Raw genomic sequence first — 24,178 nt, forward strand, 5'->3', positions numbered from 1 at the left:
AGTCTTGGCCCATTTTGTATCGCTTCTGTCATATGGGCACAACGACAGAGATGTGGCTCCTGCATGATAGCCATTCTTGTTAAATTGCTATAAATTATAGCGAGAGCAAAATAAAAAACCGTTTTCTGGAATAGCTGACATCACCTTTTCGTGTGCTTCCATATACATTATTTTATTTTGTCTTCACAGCAGTCTCCTGAGGTAGATATGCAAATTATCTTTTATGTTGCAGTTGTGCAAACCAACAGCGAAGTTCATTTACTTACTTGACTGCTACTTTAATTTCTGCAGATAACCTAGGATTAGTTTTATTTTAAATTAAATATTAATATAGATTCTTCTGTCACTTGATCTTATTTTTAAATATAAAAGCATTCTATTTTTGTTCCTTTTCACATGCCATTTGCTCCTTGTGTTGATGATTGTCAGTTCTTTAAAAAACAATGGTTTTGTAATATTTTGTTAATTATTAACAAGTCATGAAATTGTTATAATGGATCACTGTCTCCTATATGTACTTTTTGCCTGAACAAGGTTCTTAAGAAATTATATTTGATTTATTGTCTTTCATTTTGTTCAGCTGTTCAGTTCTGTCATTTTTGATTCTTCAAATCATTTATATTCTTGGTTATGTAAAACAGATATTTAAGCCACATGATCAATAGCATAACTGAGAAGTAACTTCTTGATAAATGTTGTTGTAGAGAAAACTGATGAATTACAAAGCTGTCTGCAGTTGGCATTGTCAGTTTGCAGTGTGGCACAAGTTGTGAAGTAGTTTACTGCCTTTTCTCATGTCAAACAATTTTTAGTGGCACAGATAGTAAAAAAAAATAAACAAAACAAAAAAATTAAAAGCTTGCATCATGTTTTTTTCTGTGCTGATGCTTGTTCATTGTTGCCGTAAGTGTAGTTTTACACCCTCTCGGGTATTTGGGGTTGTTATATGCCTTTCTCGTCTGCTGTGTAAATTCCATGACGACTGTTCACTGCTGTGCACCCAGTGTCCAGCATGTAGTAAGACAGTCAGCACATTATCAGTCAAATAAATTGAATGAAGTGTGGCCCCAGGACAATATTTTACAAATAAAGCAAAATCTGGTTCCTGGTTCCTGGGCACATCTCAGCTCTTCTTAGGAACGTGCTCTGGGGAGGTATGTTTAAATTTGCTAGGTGGCAGGGGAATGTTAGCCTGGGCTTACAGAGCCACTGAGAATGAGCCGCAGGTGGGTCTTGAACATTTTACTGACTGTTTTGATGACTTGCCCAGGTGCCCTGGCAGTAGGTGCTGTGCTTCAGAGAAAATAGAAGCTAAGGCCCTAGCCTGTCACACCAGAGCTGTGATTACAGGTTCCTGATGCCTGAGTCACGTCTGAATCACAGCATTGGGAGTTTTAAATCTTAAAGATCAATACGCACATTTTTTGCATTAGAAAACAGAGGATCCTATAGGGATCTTACCCATCTTGGAAGAACCCACTATGCACCTGCTAAGTCTACATTTGTTTACTGTGTCTGATCAGATCAGAGGGGAATTGTGATCAGCCTGGCCGTCTGTTTTGTACCAGTATTAATTAAAAACTGAAAACTAACCTCTTTGCATGATCTTAGAATCTCCTCTCCTCTCTCATTGAGACTATAGATTGCTCTAGGTAGTACAACCTTCTGAGACAATTTGACATTATGTATCAAAATTTAAAAAATATGTATTTGGGGCCTGGGTTGTGGCATAGTGGATCAAGCTGCTACCTGGGATGCCAGCATCCCATGTGGGTGCTTGTTCGAGCCCTGGCTGCTCCACTTCCCATCCAGCTCCTGCTAATGGCATGGGGAAAGTAGTGGAAGATCCCTGCACCCATGTGGGAGACCTGGATGAATCCCCTGACTCCTGGCTTTGGCCTGGCCCAGCCCCACCAGTTGCAGCCACCTAGGGAGTGAACCCCAGCAGATGGGAGATCTCTTTCTGGATCTCTCTCTCTTTCTCTCTCTCTCTCTCCCTCCCTATGTGACTCTCAGGTAAATGAATACATCCTTTTTTTTTTTTTTTTTTTTTTTTTGGACAGAGTTAGCAGTGAGAGAAAGTTCTTCCTTCCGTTGGTTCACCCCCCGCTCCCCCAAATGGCTGCTACGGGTGGCACTGCGTCGATCCAAAGCCAGGAGCCAGGTGCTTCCTCCTGGTCTCCCATGCGGGTGCAGGACCCAAGCACTTGGGCCATCCTCCACTGCACTTTCGGGCCACAGCCGAGCCATGGTGCAGGCCCCAGTGAATATATCTTTTAGAAAAAAAATTAGGCGCCGGCACTGTGGCTTAGTGGGTGAAGCTGCCGGTTGCAGTGCCGGCATCCCATGTGGGCGCTCCACTTCTGATCCAGCTCTCTGCTATGGCCTAGGAAAGCAGTAGAAGATGGCCCAAGTCCTTGGGCCCCTGCACCTGCGTGGGAGACCTGGAAGGAGCTCCTGGCTTTGGATTGACACAGCTCCAGCCATTGCTGCCATCTGGGGAGTGAACCAGTGGATGGAAGACCTCTCTCTCTCTTTCCCTCTGCCTTTCAAATCAATAAATAAATCTTAAAAAAAAGTCATTAGTTGATTTCATTGTTAAGAAAAAAGTATACCTGTTCTTTAATGGAGTAATTTAGTTTTTAACTCTTACATAAGTAAGTTTTAACATAGCATGAGAATAAATGTATAACTATTCCCTTACTAATGGACATTTTCATTATGTTGTTGAAGAATTATATATTCAATTATATAATGCAAAAATGAAAAATTTTAAAATTATATGCTGTGAGCCACTAAAAAGTTTTTAGTAGGTTTCAGGATCTTTTAAAAAATATTTATTTATTTGAAAGTCAGAATTAGAGGGAGGGCGGCGCCGCGGCTCACTAGGCTAATCCTCCGCCTTGCGGCACCGGCACACCGGGTTCTAGTCCCAGTCGGAGCGCCGGATTCTGTCCCGGTTGCTCCTCTTCCAGGCCAGCTCTCTGCTGTGGCCCAGGAAGTCAGTGGAGGATGGCCCAAGTCCTTGGGCCCTGCACCCCATGAGAGACCAGGAGAAGCACCTGGCTCCTGCCTTTGGATCAGCGCGGTGCACCAGCCATGGTGGCCATTGGAGGGTGAACCAACGGCAAAAGGAAGACCTTTCTCTCTGTCTCTCTCACTATCCACTCTGCCTGTCAAAAAAAAAAAAAAAAAGAAAAAAGAGAGAGAGAGAGGGAGAGACAGAGGGGGAGATCTTCCATCTGCTGGTTCATTCCCCAAACGCCTGCAGCAGCTGGCACTGGACCAGCTGGAGTCAAGGACCTGGAACTCTCTGAATCTCCCATGTGGGCAGCAGGGACCCTTGAGCCATTATCTGCTGCCTCTCAGGGGCACTCGCAGGAAGCTTGAGCAGAAGCAGAGGTGGAATTGAATCTAGGAGGTATCAAAGCAGCGTCTTAAATGCTGTGCCAGGCGCCTGGCCCCACGTGTATTTCTTGGGAGGGGGAGCAGTGGAGTTGGTGCAGGTTAAGCTGCTGCTGGTTCGAGTCTTGGCTGTTCGGCTTCCAGTGCAGCTTTCTGCCAACGTGCCTGAGAAGGCAGCAGATGATGATGCAGGTGTTTGGGACGTGAATCGGTTCCCACATGGGACTCAGATGTCACAGGTGTTGGCTTTACCCGCTGTGCCACAATGCTGGCCCTTAAATAAATCTTTTTAAAAATATATTTTTGAGTCTATTTTTTTCAAGATCTACAGATTTTGGAACTGGTGCTGCGGCTCAACCAGTTAAAGCCCAGGTGCAGTGCTGGCATCCCATATGGGCGCTGATTTTAGTTCTGGCTGCTCCACGTATGATCCAGCTCCCCGCTAATGCACCTGGGAAAGCAGCAACAGATGGCCCAAATGTTGGGCCCCTGCACCATGTGGAAGACCTGGAAGAAGCTTCTGGCTCCTGGCTTCAGATTGGCTCGGCTCCAGCCATTACAGCCATTTGGGGGAGTGAACCTGCTTATGAAAGACTTCTCTCTCTCTCTCTCTCTCTCTCTGTATCTATCTCTGTAACTCTGTCTTTCAAATAATAATAATAATAAATGATCTACAAATTTCATTAAGAGAATATTACATGATTAGGTCCTGTTTCAACACTTGTTGATGGAAGTTTTAATAATATGTATTTTTAATAGATTTATGACTTTTATTTCCTTTTTAAAAAAAATATTATTTACTTGAAAGGCAGAGTTACAGTGAGGCAGAGGCAGAGAGAGGTCTTCCTCTGCTGGTTCACTCCCCAAGTGGCCGCAACTGCAGGAGCTGGGCCAATCAGGAGCCAGGAGCTTCTTCTGGGTCTCCCACATGGGTGCAGGGGCCCAGGGACTTGGGCCGTCCTCTGATGCTTTCTCAAGTGCATTAGCAGGAACTGGACCTGAAGTGGAGCAGCTGGGACTCGAACCAGCACCCATATTGGATGTCGGCACTGCAGGCAGTGGCTTTACCCTCTATGCCACAGTGCCGGGCCCTAAGTTTTATTTCTTAATTGACAAAGTAAGCCCATAGGCTAAATTAGTGTTTATTTGTTTTGTTTTCCTTTTTTATTTTTTTGAGCCCATAATTTAAGAAACTAAATTATTTATTTGAAATGCAGGGAGACAGATCTCCCATTTCTGGTTCATTCCCCAGATGCTCACAACAGCTGTTGCTGGACAAGTTAAAGCCAGGAGCCAAGAAAATCTGGGTCTCCCATGTGGGTGACAGAGATCCCGTACCTGGGTCATCGTCACTGCTGCCCTCCAGGGTGCACATTAGCAGGAAGCTGGGATGGCAAGGGGACCCAGAACTCAAACTCAGGGCACTCTGGTCTGGAGTGCAGACGTTCTGAGCAGAGGCTTAACTGCTGCACCAAACTCCTGCCTCAGAGCAGTGTTTCTTAAACCCAGGCCTCTCGAACTTGGACTCAGCTACCATGCAGTGGTGTAGCGAATTCACCTGGACACTGGGAGATTTCGAGGATTTCAAGGGAAGCATGGTGATGTTTGACGGCTGTGTGATATCTGTGGAATTGAGGTAGCACATATGAGATTGTGCTGTGATTATTTCCATGACACTGTGTCTTCAGAAAGCCAGGCTTTGGCTGGCGCCGCGTCTCACTAGGCTAATTCTCTGCCTGCGGCGCCGGCACCCCGGGTTCTAGTCCCAGTCAGGGCGCCGGATTCTGTCCCGGTTGCCCCTCTTCCAGGCCAGCCCTCTGCTGTGGCCTGGGAGTGCAGTGGAGGATGGCCCAAGTGCTTGGGCCCTGCACCCCATGGGAGACCAGGAGAAGCACCTGGCTCCTGCCTTCAGATCAGCGCGGTGGACCTGCTGCAGCGCGCCGGCCGCAGCAGCCATTGGAGGGTGAACCAACGGCAAAGGAAGACCTTTCTCTCTGTCTCTTTCTCTCACAGTCCACTCTGCCTGTCAAAAAAAAAAAGAAAAAAGAAAGAAAGAAAGAAAGCCAGGCTTTGAGCTTTGAGGCTGGCAGCCGGCATTGCGGTATAGCAGATAAAGCCGCCTCCCGTGATGCCAGCACCCCATATGGGTGCTGGTTCATGTCCTGGCTGCTCCAGCTGCCTGCTTGCACAGCTGGAAAAAGCAGCAGAGGATGGCTCAAATGTCTGGGCTCCTGCCAGCCACGTGGAAGACCCAGATGGAGTACCTGGCTTCTGGCTTCAGCCTGGCCTAGCACTGGCTGTTGTAGACATCTGCGGAGTGAACCAGCAGATAGAAGGTAGCTTGCTCACTCTCTCTCTCCCCCCCTTTTTCTGTGACTCTGATTTTCAATAAATAAATACATCTTTTAAAAAAGCAAAACACTAGAGTGGGATGGGGAGGCAGGCTAGTAGTTGATGTGACAGGATGCCCATGTGCCATGTGCTGGGTTTAAATCTGGCTCTTTTCCATTATTTTTTCCCTTAAAAAAGTGGAGCACATCTGCTTTTTCAAAATTCAGAAACATATACACTGAAAAAAATGGTTCCTATCCTAGACACTCACTCTCCCTCCTCGGAGTTAGCCAGCAGTAACAGTTTTGTGTGTATCAGGGAAGCTGTTTTACACCTTAAGGCAAAAAATAACCCTGGTTTGAAGACACTAAGATACTTTTTTGGGGTATGTTCCTTGAAATTCATCTAGGAGACAACTAGGTAGTGGGTAAGTGAAGTGTGGGCTTATTTTTAGTTCTTTTTTTCTTTCTCCATTTTGGTTATTCCTGATCCTGTTCAGTGCTACAGTGTTCCTTAAGACTGCTGATACCTTTAGACTGTAGTTTCCCTCTGTTTTATGTCAGTGTGGGGCATTGTTTTCTGTTACTGTCACTTTGCCTCTTATGCTGCAAGGATCAAGATAGTACTGAATGTCACATAGTTTCTTACGGGTTTCCTGAATTGCACTATGTCAGCTTTGTTTTTGTAAAAGTTGTTGAGGCTTGTATTTTTTTTCTTTTTTAAGAAAGTTTTATTTATTTTCTTAAAAGATTTATTTTTATTTATTTGAAAGAGTTATAGAGAGAGGTAGAGACAGAGAGAGAGGTCTTCCATCTACTGGTTCACTCCCCAGATGGCTGCAACGGCTGGAGCTGCGCTGATCCGAAGCCAGGAGCTAGGAGCTTCTTCTGGGTCTCCCATGTGGGTGCAGAGGCCCAAGGACTTGGGCCATACTCTACTGCTTTCCCAGGCCATAGCAGAGAGCTAGATGGAAGTGGAGCAGCCGGGACTCGAACCGATGCCCTTATGGGATGCTGGCACTGCAGGCTGGGGCTTTAACCCACTGCGTCACAGCACTGGACCCAAGAAAGTTTTATTTAAAGTAAAAATACTATTTGGAAGGGGGTGCGGGAGAGAAAAACAGAAAAATCTTCCATCTGCTCCTAAATACCTGCACCGGCCAAGGCAGGCCAAAGCCTGGAGCCTGGAGCTCCATCTGTGTCTCCTGTGTGGGTGGCAGGGACCCAAATACTTGAGCCATCATCTGCTGCTTCCCAGGGTGTGCAGTGGCAGGAAGGTGGCTTGGAAGTGGAGGTGGGACTTGAACCCAGGTACTTTGATATGGGATGCAGGTGTCTCAAGTGATGCCAGAGCACCTATTTATTTTCTGATGTTTTTAAAATTTTCTAAAGAAATATTTGACAGAGAACAGAGAACTCCCATCTACTGGTTCACTCCCTAAGTGTCCAGAACAGCTGGGGCTGGGTCATGCCAAAGCTAGGAGTCTGGAACTCAGTCTGGGTCTCCCCCGTGGGTGGCAAAGCACCCGACTACTAGAGCCATCACCTGCTGCCTCCCAGGTCTGCATTAGCAGAAAGCTGGAACAGAAATGGAGCTGGGGCTTGTACAGAGGCAGTCTGCAGTGGAACGCAGCTGTTGAGGCCAAACCCAACCCCAGGCTCTTGTTGTATGTGTAAACAGCTAATGCTAAACTCAGGTCATTTGTACGGATATACTGTTCTGTATTACGGAACTATTGGTTATTCTGGGAATTTACTTAGAATAATAGATTTGACTTGGAATATTTTCTGTTTTTCCTAGTCTGGTCCCTACTAAATTTACCATTTGAAAATAGATAGTAAGACTCATAGGGTTATCTGTTCTTAACCTTTCAGGCAGAGACTGTTACTATGTAGGATCTGATACATATGAGAGACCTGAAATGTAGGAAAGAGATGGGAAAGGATTTTCTGTGAAGAACCGAAGCAAGATCATTTCTTTCATCTTTTAAACCTAGTGCCTGGCACTTGGTAAAAGCCCAGTAAATACTGAGCAGAATGGTGCTATGTGCCTGAAATGAGAACACTGTCATAAACTTGAAAGGAGTGTTTGCTGCTAGAAAATTCTTGAGAATGGCTATTTCATAGTCATATCGTAGTTGTCTATATACCCCAAATAAGATGTATAAGAAATACATTCACACTTTTTGATATCAATATTACTTTATACGCTTGAGTTACTGAGGACTTGAGCTCTTGTTTATCTGGGACGTATCTTGATATTTACTGTATTCAGACATTTTAATGTACTTATTTTTGTAATGATACACATTTGATGTTAAGAAATAATATTTTAAGTGAAAATGACTGTATTTCTTTAAAAAAAAACCAAAAAAGTAACACTGTTTGACATTTTCCAAATCTTCTTGTGTGGCTTAGTAGAAGACATCTAGCTCTCATCTGCTACTGCATTCAGTCTTTTGTGATATGTCATGTGTCATATGGCCTTTGGAAAACTCCATTATACACTCACAAGAAAATGGGAATAAAAAGACAAATGCTGTCTTCTTATTGTGGAAATAGTTTTGACTTTAAAGACATGTTGGAAGGGTGTCAGAAGCCCTCAGAGAGTCCTAGAACACTCTTTGCGAGCTGGTGGTGTAGATGGTTATGTAAGTTCAGAGCAGACAAAGTCCTTACAGACACAGTCGCCTCCTCGTGTAGGTGTTTCTGGCTTCTGCATCTGGATGACTGAGGGAGGGAATCCCTCAAGTGTGTGTTTGGGAATCATCATGAGGTGGCTTTTGGAGATGAGGTCACCCAGTGAGAGAATATAGTGTTAGAAAAGAAAAGAGTGCTGTTTAGGACATTTGCCATTCTATGGGTCTGCTGTGTATCTCACTTCCCATGTTGGATCATTCTCTCCCTTTTTGATTCTATCAGCTAGTATTTGCAGACACTATTCTTGTTTATGTGATCCCTTTGGTTCTTAGTCCTATCATTACGATCAATTGTGAACAGAAATTGATCACTGGGACTAGTGAGATGGCATTGGTACATGCCACCTCGATGGGATTGAATTCGAATCCCCTGGTATGTTTCTAACTCTACTGTTTGAGGTAAGTCAGCTTGAGCATGTCCCGAATTGCACATCTCTTCCCTTTCTTATTCCCACTCTTATATTTAACAGCGATCACTTTTCAGTTAAGTTTCAGCACTTAAGAAGAATTGTGTATTGATTACAGTATTCAACCAAAAGTATTAAGTAGAACAAACAAACAAAAAATACTAAGAGGGATAACATATTAAGCTGTTCATCAACAGTCAGGGTGAGGGCTGATCAAGTCACCGTTTCTCATAGTGTCCATTTCACTTTAACAGGTTTCCTTTTTGGTGCTCAGTTAGTTGTCACCTATCAGGGAGAACAACTGGTATTTGTCCCTTTGGGATTGGCTTATTTCACTCAACATAATGTTTTCCAAATTCCTAACAGGGATCACTTTTCAGTTAAAATTTAAACACCTAAGAATAATTGTGTGTTAATTACAGAGTTCAACCAATGGTACTAGAACAACAACAAAAAAATACTAAAATGGATAAATGTCCTAAACAGCACTCTGGCCTCATAATCAGCCCTTAAGGCATGCGGATCCGGCTGAAATGCCCATGAGAGTATTTCAGGCATGGAAAGCCAAGACACTCTGGGGGAAAAAAAAAACCTAAATGAAAGATCTCTACGAGTGAGATCCCAGTGGAAAGAATGGGTCATCAAAGAAGGAGGTACCTTTCTCTGAAGGGAGGAGAGAACTTCCACTTTGACCATGGCCTTGTCTAAATATGATCAGAGTCAGTGAACTCAGGGGGCTTCCATAGCCTTGGCAGCTCATGACAAGAGCCTAGGGTGATTACTGATGCCATAAACAAGAGTGTCAATTTGTTAAGTCAACAACAGGAGTCACTGTGCACTTACTCCTCATGTAGGATCTTTGTCCTTAGTGTGCTGTACATTGAGATTTAATGCTATAACTAGTACTCCAACAGTATTTTTCACTTTATGTTTCTGTGTGGGAGCAAAAGCAAACTGTTGAAATCTTTACTTAATGTATGCTAAACTGATCTTCTGTATATAAAGAGAATCGAAAATGAATCTTGATGTGAATGGAAGGGGAGAGGGAGTGGATAAGGGGAGGGTTGCGGGTTGGAGGGATGTTATGGGGGGGAAGCCATTGTAATCAATATTCTGTACTTTGGAAATTTATATTCATTAAATAAAAGTTAAAAAAAATGGAAAAAAAAAAACAAAAAAAAATAAGAAAAGAAAAGAGCCCATTGTCAGAACCTTTTGAACTTCAAGATCTGAAGCCAGGAGCCAGGAGCTTCTTCTGGGTCTCCCATGTGGGTGGAGGGGCCCAAGCACTTGAGCCATCTTCCACTGCTCTCCCAGGCCAGAGTAGAGAGCTGGATCTGAAGAGGAGCAGCCAGGACATGAACCTGTGTCCATATGAGATGCCTGCGCAGCAGGTGGAGGCCTAGCCCACTATGCCACAGCGCCGGCCCCAAATGTGGTTTCTGTTACTCCTTGTCATATTTGACTTTAGTCTGAACAAAGCGCTAATGTTCATATATGCTTTGGCTTCTGCATGAAGCAAGTTGTTTCTCTACAAGTTGCCAGTTCATCTCATTGTAAAACAGATATTGGAATAACACTCTTAAGTCTCTTAAATGAATGATAAAGGTATTACATTTTAAGAAAGTTGCAGTATTGTAAAGAGACAAAGTATAGTAAAGTAATGAATACTGTACTATTGGTTTTGGAAAACAATGTAAGGATGTAAGAAAGGGCGATCTTTTACAAACGCAGATGTAGGTGCCCGTGTTGTGGTGCAGCAGGTTAAGATGCTATTTGCAATGCCAGCATCCCCTATCAGAGTGCTGCTTTGTGTCCTGGCTCCTTCAGTTCCTATCCAGCTATCTGCTAATGCGCTTGGGTTGGGAAGGCAGCAGATGACGGCTCGGGGATTTGGGTCCATGCCTTCCTTTTGTGAGACTCAGGTGGAATTCTTGGCTCATGGCTTTGGCCTGACTCACACCTGGCTGTTGCAGCCATTTGGGTGGTGGATGGAAGATCCATTTCTCTCTCTCTCTCTCCCTCTCCCTCTCCCTCTCCCTCTCCCTCTCCCTCTCCCTCTCCCTCTCTCTCTCCCTCTGTTTCTATAAAATAATCAATAACATTTTAAAAACAGAAACACAGATGTGATCACTTCCTATACCTTGCATTATATTGATCTCTTCCTGCTTCACTTCCTGTCAGTTTTCTTCTTGAACACATGAGCCATTTTGGTTTCCAAACGATGTCGTGTTCTTGCCTCAGAACCTTCCCACTTATTGTTGCTGCTCCCTGGCAAGTTCTTTGCTGACCCTAGTAATTCCTTTATCCATCCTTCAGGTCTTAGCAGATGAAACTTTCCGCTCTGCTTCCCAGATTAGATGAGTTCTTTGTTACCTGTTCCCACAGCAACTGCATTTTTCCTCATTTTGATTCCATTTGAAATACTTGAGTATCAACACTTAGGTTCCTTGAGGGCAGGAACCATGTTCTTTTCATTGCTGTGTCCCCACTGCTTAGCCTTACTTGCACCTACTGCATACTTGGCACTCAGCAAGTGTGAATGAATGGCACAGATCTGATTTTCTCTGGCTGTGGAAGAATGCTGTCACGCAGCAACGAGGGGACTGAGGAGCTGGCTAAAGCGACTTACTGTGCTGTTTAGGAAGGAAGGGAGAATAATAAACTTTATCTCTGGGTGTGTGTGAGAGTCCTGTCCTTTGGGGTGAGTTTGACAACAGTTGAGGCACATAAGCTAAAGGAGCATTTTCTAGAGAAGTGAAAGTGCACTGACATTAATGGAATAGAGGTTTTAAAGAGTATAGAATCTGAAGTAGGACGGCAAGGTGACTTGCGATGATGAGATTAGGAGAGAAGCTAGAGGATTATGCTGTAGATGGTAGCTGAGCTTGAATATTAAAAAGCATTGTGGGGAAGACTATTAAAGGCTTTCAGAGGTTAGAGAGATCTAGATTTGATTTGTAGTTCTGTTACTAGCTGAATGACCTTGGGTTAGTCTTATAGTTTCTTTATTATGCGGGAAACAGTATGGTTTTGGCCTACATAGAAGAAACATATAGTGGCTTTCATTATTGTTGGTCATCCCCCTTGTGTTTCTATAATTTTGGCTTCTGGCTTAAAGGGAACGTTCCTGTCCAGTATTCTGGTGGTTCGGAAGACAAATATTCTCTGATAGTTGGATAGGATTAGCTCTCTCCGCTCGTGCTCATCTTTATGGAATCAGCAGTTTTCTTGGAAACTTAGGCTTCAGGGAGTAGAATTGAAGATAATCTCTAGAGCTGTAGATTGCAAATCTGGCACTATTTTGGAATCCTTGCAGACCTTTAAAAATACAAGTTTTTAGGGTCCTTCTTGGACCTGCTGATTGAGAATCTCCTGGAAGTTGAGCCTGGGCATTCTTAACTAACCTTAGCCTGTTGTTCAGATCGGTTTTCCAGAGCTGCTTCCGGCTGCTTGGAGGAAGGCATTGTGTGGCTGCTCTGAAGCTCACTTGACGTGGGAATGATTGGGAACGTTATGTGTGAGTTATTTGGGAGCATTGTCGTTACAACAGAGTTAAAACTGGCTGTAGAAGTGGAGTGGGGAAGTGTAACTTTGAAGCACTATATTTAAAAGACATTTAAATATAAAGGAGACTTCCTGCGTCTGTGTTTACCTTGGATTAAACAATTAGTAGATATGATGAATTTATAACTAACTGAAGGTCATTTTGACAGACTAGCATCTTTATTATTTATTTATTTTGACAGGCAGAGTGGACAGTGAGAGAGAGAGACAGAGAGAAAGGTCTTCCTTTTTCGTTGGTTCACCCCCCAGTGGCTGCTGTGGCCGGTACACTGTGCTGATCCGAAGGCAGGAGCCAGGTGCTTCTCCTGGTCTCCCATGCGGGTGCAGGGCCCAAGGACTTGGGCCATCCTCCACTGCCCTCCCTGGCCACAGCAGAGAGCTGGACTGGAAGAGGAGCAACTGGGACAGAATCCGGCACCCCGACCCGGACTAGAACCCGCTGTGCTGACGCTGCAGGCAGAGGATTAGCCTATTGAGCCGCGGCGCCGGCCTATTTATTTATTTTTTAATTTACATGAAATGTAGAGTTACAGAGAGAGGAGAAAAGACAAAGAGATTGATTGATCTTCTATTCACTGGTTTACTCCCCAGATGACTGCAAAGGCTGGGGCTGGGCCAGACTGAAGCCAGAAGCCTGGAACTTCCTCAGGTCTCCCATGTGGGTGCAGGGGCCCAAGCACTTGAGCCATCTTCAGCTGCTTTCCCAGGGGCATTAGTGGGAAGCTGGTTTGGAAGTGGAGCAGCTGGGTCTCGAACAGGTACCTATATGCGATGCCAGAGTCACAGGCAGGTGCTTAACCTGGTAGGCCACAATGGCGGCCCACTGGCCTCCAAAGGTAAATAGTTTGCATATTGTCTTCAATACCAGTTTGCAGCATGTGTCCTAACATTCTTTTTTAAAAGAAACTAGGTATGCTATATTTCAGTCAATGTATATTCACATGTTCAGAATTTCCAGTGTGATGGAGGTTTTGGGTCTTGAGAGAAATTTTATTATGTTGTAGTTTTATTCATAGAGGTACCACCTTTTTTAGATACAGAAACGTGAGTAACGGAAAATCAAACTTAGTCTTGTTTTTTTTTTTTTTGAGCAGGTAGTCGTAAAGATGTACAGTACAGATTTGAAGAGTATATTTTAAAAACAAAAATTAAAGTGAGGAAGGGCAGAGAGGAAGTCAGATAAGAGATTTTATGTGGAAAACAGAAAATAAGTGAATGGGAAAAATGTTAAAAGGAAATTGGTGAATGAGAAAGGGGGAAAATAAACTACTAATATTTGAAGAGAATATACCAGATTTGTTTTTTCAGTGTGTGAATATAAATATTTCCCTAATTTTAAACAAATTTTCTTAAGTGAGACTATAATAGTGGATTGGAAAACCAGGGATTATTCCTATTAAATATTTTAAAAATATTAAAAGCTATTAAAAATATCTTATTGCCTTACTTTTACATGTAGGATTTTAGGAGAAGGAATGGTATGGTATGAATATTTGGAGGAGTATATTAAGCTTGCTGATTAGATTAATCACATATGATCTGTTGGGTGGAGAAGGCTGCATCCTAGAGTCCTTGTTAGTGTTTCCATGTAGGTCAGGTAGGGTTCGGGTTTGCTAGGAGGAGGTACTTGAGGACATCACTGTACTTCCAGAATGAGAGAACTTGGTTGTCTAAAGAGATGGAGTTGTTATTTTCCTCCTCCTCTTCCACATTTAAACAAATTTATTTAAAATACACAGTTTTCATGTATTTCGTATATACAGATTTAGGAACATAATGATACTTCCCACCACACCCTCCAGCCCAGCCCATGCTGCCACCCTTCCTCCTCCTCCCTGTGCATTTAGGGTTTTTTTTTGTTTTGTTTTGTTTGTTTGTTTTGTTTTGTTTTGTTTTGTTTTGTTTTTTTTGGACAGGCAGAGTTAGTGAGAGAGACAGAGAGAAAGGTCTTCCTTTTCCGTTGGTTTACCTCCCAAATGGCTGCTGTGGCCGGTGTGCTGCGCCGATCTGAAGCCAGAAGCCATCTCCCATGTGGGTGTAGGGCCCAAGCACTTGGGCCATCCTCCACTGCCTTCCTGGGCCACAGTAGAGAGCTGGACTGGAAGAGGAGCAACTGGGACAGAATCCGGCACCCTGACCGGGACTAGAACTCAGGGTGCCGGCGCTGCAGGCGGAGGATTAGCCTAGTGAGCCGTGGTGCCGGCCAGCATGTAGAGTTCTTAACAAGGCAGCTGTGTTTGCAGAGTTGTAGCCTGGCACTCAGCAGTGGTACCCCTCTGGTAGTTCCCACAAAGAATTTTTTTTGGCTCTGATTATACCATTCCTCTTAAACTGGATTTAAAAAAAATATTTATTTATTTTGAAAGTCAGAGTTAGAGGGAGAGATAGAGAGAAAGAAATCTTCCATCTACTGGTTCACTCCCCAGATGGCCACAACAGCCAGCAATGGGCCAAGTCAAAGCCAGGAGCTTCATCCAGGTCTCCCACATGGGTCACAGGGGAACAAACACTGGGGCATCTTCCATTGCCTTTCCCAGGCCCTTAGCAGGAAGCTAGATCAAAAGTGGAGCAGCCAGGACATGAGCTGGCACCCAAATGGGATTCTGGTGTCACAGGTTGTGGCTTTACCCGCTGCACCCCAAGACAAAGATTTTTTATCATGAGGTTGAAGCCGCGGGCCTGGTAGTTAATCCTGGTTCAAGTGGGTAGCTAGGAGAAATGTCTTCCCTATTTGAGTAGTTTTCTCCTGCTCAGTGAATCTAGATGGCAGTGTTTCATTGAATGAATGAATTATATGTGTGTATATGTAATGAAAAACGCTATAAAAAATGAACAGAGTGCTGTGGGACATGGATGAAGTAATAATTTGATTAAGGAACAATCTGAGAAAAATTTTGGTAGACATTAGAATTTGGCCTTGAAGGTTTTCTGTGGGTTTCCAACCAGACAGAATATAGGAAAAGAGGATATAGAATAATGAAGTTTTCTGTGTTCAGAAGGTGCACTCTAGGCGTGGCTGTATGATAGGAACAGTTGGTATCCATGAGGATGGCAAGGGATGAGACCGTCAGTGTTGGGAAGAGCTCCTGGTGTCGTCGTGCTAAGCAGTAGGGGAACTTGATCCTACAGTTGATAATAACTGCAAAGTTACAAAAGCAGAGTTGCTAGTTCTGGTTTAGAAAGATAACTTTGGCCAAAGTTTGGAGAATGGATTAGGAGTAAGATAATTTAGGAAGTTAACCATAAATTAGGCTAAGACTGATTTTCTGAACAGAGGCAAGAGAGAGAAGGATTATAGAGATATCTTTCCCCCTAAGTTTTATTTATTTATTTCAGATGAGAGAGAGAGAGTGCAAGCTAGCTCCCATCTGTTGTTTGACTCCCCCAAACACCTGTAATGGCTGCGGCTGGGCAGGAGCCAGAGCCTGGAGCCAGGATTGTAGTTGAGGTCTCCCACGTGGGTGGCATGAACCCAGTTACTTGAGCCAGCACCACTGCCTTATCACTGCTGAGGGGGATTCTTGGGGACGACGTTAGAATCTGGGCTTGACGATTTTTTCGTGGGTTTCTAGCCAGACGAAATGCAGGCACAGAGGGGCAGGTGGTGTGATGCGTGTGTGAAGCTGGTGCTTGCAATGTTCCAGTCCCAGCTATTCCGCTTCTGACCAGGCTTCCAACAGATGTGTAGGGAAGGCAGCAGGAGGTGGCCCAAGTGCCATGGGCTCCTGCCACTCAGGTGGGAGACCTGGATTGAGTGCATGGCCTCTGGCTTTAGCCTGGCTCATCCTGGGCTGTTGTGGCCATTTAGGGAATGAGCCAGCAGATGGAAGATTGATCTCTCTCTCTCTCCCTCTCTGTGGCTCTGCCTTTCAGATAAATCTTTGAAAATTAGTTATATATTAAAAGGGGATTTTTAGATAATAAAATGTTCTGAATGTTTAGGAAGTGTACTCTAGTGGAATCTGAATTAATGTGAAGACTTGTGAGATTTATCATGCCATCACTGCTGCCTCCTAGGTCTTCATTGGGAAGAAACTGGGATCAGAAGTGGGAGCTGGGAACTGAACCCAGGTCCTTCAGTGTGGAATGCAGGTGTCCTGAATGCTAGGCTAAACACCCTTTCATCTTACTTTTTTTTTTTTTTAAGATTTATTTATTTATTTATTTGAGAGGCAGAGTTAGAGAGAGAGAGAGATAGAGTGTGTGTGTGTGGGGGGGGGGTCTTCGCTTTGCTGGTTCACTCCTCAAATGGCTGCAATGGCCAGGTCTGGGCTGATCGGAGGCCAGGTGCCTGCAGATTCTTCTGGGTCTCCCATGTGGGTGCAGGAACCCAAGGACTTGGGCCATCTTCTACTGCTTTCCCTGGCCACAGCAGAGCGCTGGATCAGAAGTGGAGCAGCTGGGACTTGAACTGGTGCTCATATGGGAAGCCGGCACTGCAGGCGGCTTCACCTGCTACACCATAGTGCCAGCCCCTCATCTTACTTTTTGATTTTAAAAAATGTAAAAGATTTTTGGAGGCATAATCTATATTGTCATAATAGAGAAATATTGTGAAGGTAGAAATGACTCGGTAACTCAGTGTATGTGATGGAGTAAGGGAAAGGCAGGCATGCCAAAGATGAGAACAAGAAGGAATGATTTTGAAGGTAGATGGTAATGAATTTATTTGGTTTTAAACTTGATAAAATTGAGTTGACAGTGGTATTTGGAAATAGGCTTTCAGGTTGAAAACTTAGATTCAGAGCTCAGAGAGAGATTTAGGAAAGAAATACGACAGTTAGGAAACAGTAAAAGCCATGAAAATATGAGTTTGCCTCAGAAGAAGGAGTTAGAAAAGAAGCGCCCTGGTAATAGAATCTTGGGGAATGTTAGCAGTGATGAACTTAGTAGACGGAGAGAGGTCATCCAATCAAGTGGGAAAACAGCAGGTGGTAAGGGAGACAGGAGAGGTGAGTTTTACTAATCCCAGGAGTAGTGAACGTTTCATAAAGAAAGTTTGAAATTCAAAGTGTTAATGCTAGTAATATAATGCCCATCCATTGGAACATCGTGATACCAGAAACGCATATTTCCTAGATAGAGTGTTAGACTGTGCCCTGGTTTTTGTTTTGGAAAAAGAGATTTGTTAATTGAAGGACTATTTATAAGATCCGGAATTTAAAATATGAAGTGAAAACTTTACCAGTAGATTAAGAATCATGATTTTTGGTGATTAGGAAAAGCCCTGCATGGATCTCTGAAAGGAGACTGTCACAGAGTTTTTGAAGTTTTGCATGTTTCTCCCCTAAACAGTACTACCCTTAACACATTTTCTGTAGTATATTTGAAATGAATTTCAGATGGGTCTGCCTACCTAAAGTCTCCTTTGGATGAACTATATTCTCCCTAACAAGGGTCTGTGTGGCATCCCAGCTGTAGCTGATTGGATAAGGAGTGAGGATTGATGGAAGGGGAGTCTATCTAGTCCTTGGTAAAAGAGATGACAGAATTTTAGAATTGTGAAGCGTCTGAGCTGATGTGAGGTGCTATGCTGCAAACTCATGATGAAGAAGCAAGAGGATGATCAAAGAAAATAAGTGGGAAACCATGTGGCTTCCAAAGAAAAGGAAAAAATGATCTTGTTCTTGACAGTTTTCCAGTTCCTGTATTATCATTTCCTCTTTTTCTGCCCTGAGAATTCACACTTGTAGCACATTCATACTTATTTATTGATTTTAGAGACACACACAGAGAAAGCTCCCATCTGGTAGTTCACTTCCTAAATACAGCAGGTAAGGCTGGGCAAGGCCCAGGCTGGGAGCCAGGAACCCACTCCAGCTTTTCCATTTGGGTGGCGGGAAACCAGCTGCTTGAGCTGGCACCTGCTTCCTCCAAGAGTCTACATGAGCTGTAATAAGGAGTAGAGCTGGAACTTGGAACCGGGTACTCTAATAAGGGGTGTGGGCATCTTAACTGCTAGGCCAAATGCCCACCTTTACTTTTCTCTATTTTGTAGTTTCTATAATGTAATTATGTACTCTTGTTTCTGGTATTCCTCACTTAATGTATTTGTGGTATTCAACAGGGCACATCTTAGATCCTGTGGCCACAGTTAGTACATTCACCTTGTTAATGGCGAATATGCTGTAATTTTAAAAAAATATTAGGTATTGTTGTGACCAATTCTTTTTAATTTATTTTTTTGAAAGGTAGAGTTAGAGAGAGAGAGAGTGAGTTAGAGATCTTCCACCCTCTGGTCACTCCAGATGGCCGCAACATCTGGAGGAAAGCTCCACTTCTGATCCAGCTCCCTGCTAATGTGCCTGGGAAAGCAGAGAGGATGGCCTAAGTGCTTGGGGCCCTGCAACCAAGTGGGAGGCCTGGAGGAAGCTCCTGGCTACTGGGTTCAATCTGGCCCAGCTCTGGCCCTTTGTGGTCATTTGGGGAGTAAACCAGCAGGTGGAAGATTTCTCTCTCTGTTTCTCCTCTTTCTGTATCTCTGCCTTTCAAATAAATAAATAAGTCTTAAAAAAGAAAAAAAAGATGGGCAACAGACATGAACAGGCAAAAAAAAAAAAAAAAAAAAGGAAGGATTAAAAGAGAATATGCAAACTATCTTAATGGTTATATTAGGAATTTAAAAGTAGGGGATGAGTTTTTCTCCCTCGATTTTCCAGACCTTTGGTGTTACTATTACATGACTTTTATTACAGAATAATTCCTCTATATTCATGGGAAAATAGAACTTTTGTCATTAATCCAAATGCAGATCATATTCTTTTCTGTTTGAGTCATGATATAATTTTTCTGTCCATTTTTTTGTTGTAGTAAAATACAACATAAAAGTTACCACCATAACCATTTTTTTAAAAGTAATTATTTGAGAGGTAGAGTTACAGACAGAGGGAGGGGGAAACACAGAGAAAGGTCTTTCATCCACTGGTTCACTCCCCAGATGGCCACAACGGCAACAGCTGTGCTGATCCGAAGCCAGGAACCAGGAGCTTCTTCCAGGTCTCTCACTGGGGTGCAGGGTCCCAAGCACGTGGGCCATTTCCACTGCTTTCCCAGACCATAGCCGAGAGCTGGATTGGAAGAGGAGCAGCCAGGACATGAAGTGGTACCTATATGGGATGCCAGTCATTGGCAGAGGCTTAACCTACTACACCACAGCACCAGCCCCTGCCTTAACCATTTTTAAATGCACACTTCAGTGATATTAAGTACATTCATGTTGTACAACTATTTCCACCATCCATCACCATAACTGCTTTCTTCTTGAAAAACTGAAGCACCATACCCATTAAACAACAGTTACCCATTCCTCCCTCTGCCAGCCGTTGGCAGCTACCATTTCTGGTTTCTGTCCTGTGATTTTAACTATTCCAGGTACTTCCTATAAGTGGAATCATATAGTATTTGTCTTTTTATGACTGCCTTATTTCACTTAGCATAATGTCCCCAAGGGTCATCATGTCCCAGGAGCATTAGCAGGGAGCTAAATGAGAAGTGGAGCAGCTTGGATTCAAACCAGGGCTTAAGTGGGATGCTGCCATCTCAGATGGCTACTTAACCTGCTGCGCCACAACACCTGCCCCTATTTTTAACTTTTTGAGGAACTGCCATACGGTTATCTGCAGTAACTGTACCATTGTGTATTCTCACCAACAGCACACAAGAGTTTCAGTTTTTCCACATCTTTTCCAGCCCTGTTGTCACATTTTTTTAAAATAATAGTTATCTTAATGTGTGTGAAGTGGTCACAATATAATTTTTAATGGCTTTTCTAAGGAAAAATAAAATTATTGAATGACTGGAAACTATTGAGATTATAAAGATAACATTTTAGAGATGATAGATTTTTTTTAAACTTTTAGAAAGAGCAATATAAGTCACAGTATTTTCTTTACTAACCTTATTATTTATTTGAAAGACAGAGATAGATACTTCATCTGATATTTCACGTCCCAATGCCTGCAGCAGCTAAGGCTTGGCCAGGCTAAAGTCAGAATCCAGGAACTGGATCTGGGTATCCCATATGGGTGGCAGGTACCTGGCTACTACAGCCACCACTACGGCCCACCCTAAAGTGCACATTAGCAGGAAGCTGGAATTGGCCGCGACCCTGGGTCTCAGCCAGGAACTCTGCCATGGGATGTGGGCAGCTTACCCGCTGTACCAGATGCCTGCCTCCAGTCTTACCCTAATCCCGATGTTCAGTGAGTCCTGTCGATGTGGTTGCAGGTAACTGGGCAGGATGAGGAGCAGCAGATCAAAAGAGGTGCCTTTACCAAATCCAAGAAACTCTCAAAGCAAGGATACTGTTCAAGGTATGATTTTTTTTTTCTTAACTGTGTTTAGTCCCTTATTTAGGTCAAATTTGTTAAAATCTGGGCTAATCAATAAATGAAAATTATAAACTTTGATTTATAAAAAAAGTTTTAAATTTAAATTTTAATATACATGATACCTCATCTTCAAAGGCATCTGTGGTAAACTGTCTTGTCAAGGAAGAATGCATCCTTTCTATTTATTTATTTTTAAATAATTTATTTGAGAGGTAGAGTTACAGACAGAGAGACAGAGAGAGAAGCCTTCCATTCGCTGGTTCACTCCTCAATGGCTCAAATGGCCAGAGCTGAGCCAATCAAAAGTCAGGAGCCAGGAGCCTCTTCTGGGTCTCCCATGCAGGTGCAGGGCCCAAGCACCTGGGCCATCCTCCACTGCACTCCCGGGCCACAGCAGAGAGCTGGCCTGGAAGAGGGGCAACCGGGACAGAATCTGGCGCCCCGACCGGGACTAGAACCCGTTGTGCCGGCGCCGCAAGGCAGAGGATTAGCCTATTGAGCCATGGCGCTGGCCTAAATAGTATAATATAACTCCTAATATAATCTAGACATGTAGTGCATAAACAACAGAATAGTCTGATTGAACTCTTTTTTAAAATCATGCATTATAGTTAACCTTTTTTTAAAATATTTTTTTATTTGAGAGGCAGAGTTATATGGAGAAAAATAGAGAGATAAAGAGATAGATTGCATTCACTGGTATTGCACCCTGAGTGACTGAAGTGCCAGGGCTGGGCCAGGCCGAAGCCGGGAGCCAGGGGGTGTTTTCCAGGTCTCCCACATGGGTACAGAGGCCAGCCCAGGCACTTGGGCCATATTCCACGGCTTTCCCAGGTGCATTATTGGGGAGCTGAATCAGAAGTCAAGCAGCCGGAATGTGGACTGGGCGCCCACATGGGATTCCGGCGTCACAGGCAGCGGCTTACCCTTCCATGCTACAACACTGTCCCCTAGAGTTAACTTTAATGCATAATATTTTTTGGTGGAGATTGGCAAACTTTGTGAGATCTGGAGAAAGATTATTTGGTTTCTGAGGAACCTGGAAATGAAATAATGTGAGGAATATTTGGGGAAATAAAAATATCCTGGAAAAGGATGACTAATGGGAAATATGTGGCCTTAAACTATTTGAAGGCCTGTCATCTGAAAGATTTTATCTTTGTTTCTACTGATAGACTGAAGTCTGAACTAGTTTCTTTTTCACATTATAATGGAAATACAATGAAATGTAAAACTTTGTAGTTTTTCAGCTCATTGGGATAAACTGAATATATTGTTTGTTTTTGGAGATGTCTGATGTGAGTGTGGTAGGGGTGTTGGTCCAGCTCTCTAAAGAACTAGTAGTGTCAGTGTCTATTAAACCCTAAACCATGTTTGTGTTGGGAAGCTTGACTTTGCAGAGTAGTCGTTAGGGAGGCAAAGCATACTTTGACTCCACATGAGGAGTGGTCTTTCTACTAAAGTAATCTTCTAACTTTTGAATGCATTTTGGGACTTACTAAAATTGAGATTCCAAAGTCTACTTCTGAGATTCGGATTCACTAATTATCAATTTCCTCTGGCAGACATAACCACGTCGTGGGATGCACTTTCTCAGTCCAAGGCTACTGTAAGTAGTCTTAGCTTCCATTTACTCGTTTCTGATTTAAAATTGATTTTCTGTTATGATTGAATAGATTCAAATGTTTTCTATAGCCTTTTCTTGAAAATTATATACTATATGAGGGTACTTTAAATAGTTTGTGGATAGTGTATGTTATACTAAAACTGTGCAAGGATTTCAAAACATTTTTGCACCAAATAAATTTCTTTTAATTCAGTTTTCCATGGACTTATTGAAGTACCCTCATGTATCACACAATGAACAAACATGACAGCTGTTAAATAGTAAAGGATTAAATAAGGCACTATTTTAGGTATTGGGAGCATTATACCAGGGAATATGGAAAGTACAATAATTTATAACTTTTTCTTCACCTTTAGCAACTGGTGTTGGAGCTTTAAAGTGATACATTTTGGAAGGTGGTGCTGTGTTTATATTGAAGCTCATTGTCAAGGAGGAAATAAACAGCGCTAGCTTCTTGAGTGGGTTGGGCATTACCTGCTTTTGTTTTGTTTTTGTTTTTGTTTTTGTTTTTTTTTCCTGGCAGTAACATACAGTTTTCTCTGGTACTAACTAAGAAATGGGACTTTGAGCCACTTATTCCCATTTGTCTTCTGCCCAGTGTTATCTGGAGGTTAGGAATGCAAATTGGGCAAGTGACACAATGAGGAGACTTCAGAAAGTTTGTGGAAAAATAAGCTTATCTTTTAATCCTATTTTCCATGAACTTTTGCAAGCACACTTCAGTCTCTTCACTGGAAAACCCTTTTCTTTTTTATTTGCTCTCTGGGCAAATTACCCTTACCGTATTTAGTACACCGTCTGAATTTGAATCACTCTTTCTTTCCTGTCTGAGTACTTTTATGGTGTTTTCTTCTACTCTTTAGACTGCTTTGAAAATGAATCTAGAAAAGATACATAAACCAGATTTGATCCAATGCAGGATCAGATTTTGTTTAGATATAGATATAGATACAGAAATAGAAATATAGATATAGATACCAGTGTATATTGTCTCCTAGGCAGGTGTTAAACATCTGTTATAAAGAAATCATTTTTTTAACCCCTTAATTTAATTTAGAGCTAAACTATTAATAGTTGTTAAAAAATACTGTATTTTTTTGAAGATTTTTAAAGATGGTGGGGCTCATAATTTAATAGAAGGAAAGCCTCATGCAGAACTATTAGTATGTAAAAGATATTATTCCCCTTTTTTCTTATGAGAGATTGACAGACAGACAACGAGGTGGAGAGGGAGACAGACTTTACTCTGCTAGTTCACTCCCCAGATGCCTGCAGTGGCTAGCACTGGGCTCAGACTGGATCAGGAACTCAATCCAGATCTCCAGTCTGGGTAGCAGAGACTAAAATACCTGAGCCATCACTTGCTGCCTCCTGGGTCTGAATTAGGTATTCTGATATGGACATGTGCATCTTGGTGACTCGGCCAAGTGCTTGCACCTGTTCCCATTTTGAAGTACAGTACACTGCAAAAATCTGAAAGAAGATAAATGAAAATTTCATACAAGGAATTTATCTGTGTGATAGGATTTTAATTAATTTAATTTTGAATGTTTTTGGCTTCCTAAATCTTATCCTGTAAGTATGTAATTCTGTATTATTTGGAAAAAATTCTTTTTTTAAAGTCATTGAGAACATTGGTAGTTATACTAAAAGTTGACTTAATATTACAAAGTAAATGTGAAACCTGAGTTCTAGCTTGTGAATTTTGTCCTTATTTTATAGATACAAAACTGTAAAATATTGTGACTGTTTGAACAATCCTAAATTTTTTTTTTAAACTTTTTTTTCTTTTATTTATTTATTTATTTATTTT

General features: G+C 42.6%; 1 protein-coding gene across 4 annotated transcripts in view; it reads left to right on the forward strand.

Moving 5' to 3' along the window:
• CEP350 (centrosomal protein 350) overlaps nt 1-24,178 on the forward strand; it is a 159,080-nt gene that overhangs the window by 1,605 nt on the left and 133,297 nt on the right. For 3 of the 4 annotated variants that reach the window (XM_008263850.5, XM_008263852.5, XM_089299463.1), the window contains exons 2-3: nt 20,635-20,720; nt 22,304-22,347. In XM_008263850.5, coding sequence (XP_008262072.3) covers nt 20,648-20,720; nt 22,304-22,347 — 117 coding nt within the window. In that variant the 5' untranslated portion in view covers nt 20,635-20,647. Of the gene's footprint in view, nt 1-12,999; nt 13,167-20,634; nt 20,721-22,303; nt 22,348-24,178 lie in introns of those variants that run through there. The other variant, XM_051858261.3, reaches the window with a different exon arrangement.

This window comes from Oryctolagus cuniculus, chromosome 7 (genome assembly GCF_051225735.1).
Source record: "Oryctolagus cuniculus isolate XC-2025 breed Fujian yellow rabbit chromosome 7, ASM5122573v1, whole genome shotgun sequence".
Classification (NCBI taxonomy): domain Eukaryota; kingdom Metazoa; phylum Chordata; class Mammalia; order Lagomorpha; family Leporidae; genus Oryctolagus; species Oryctolagus cuniculus.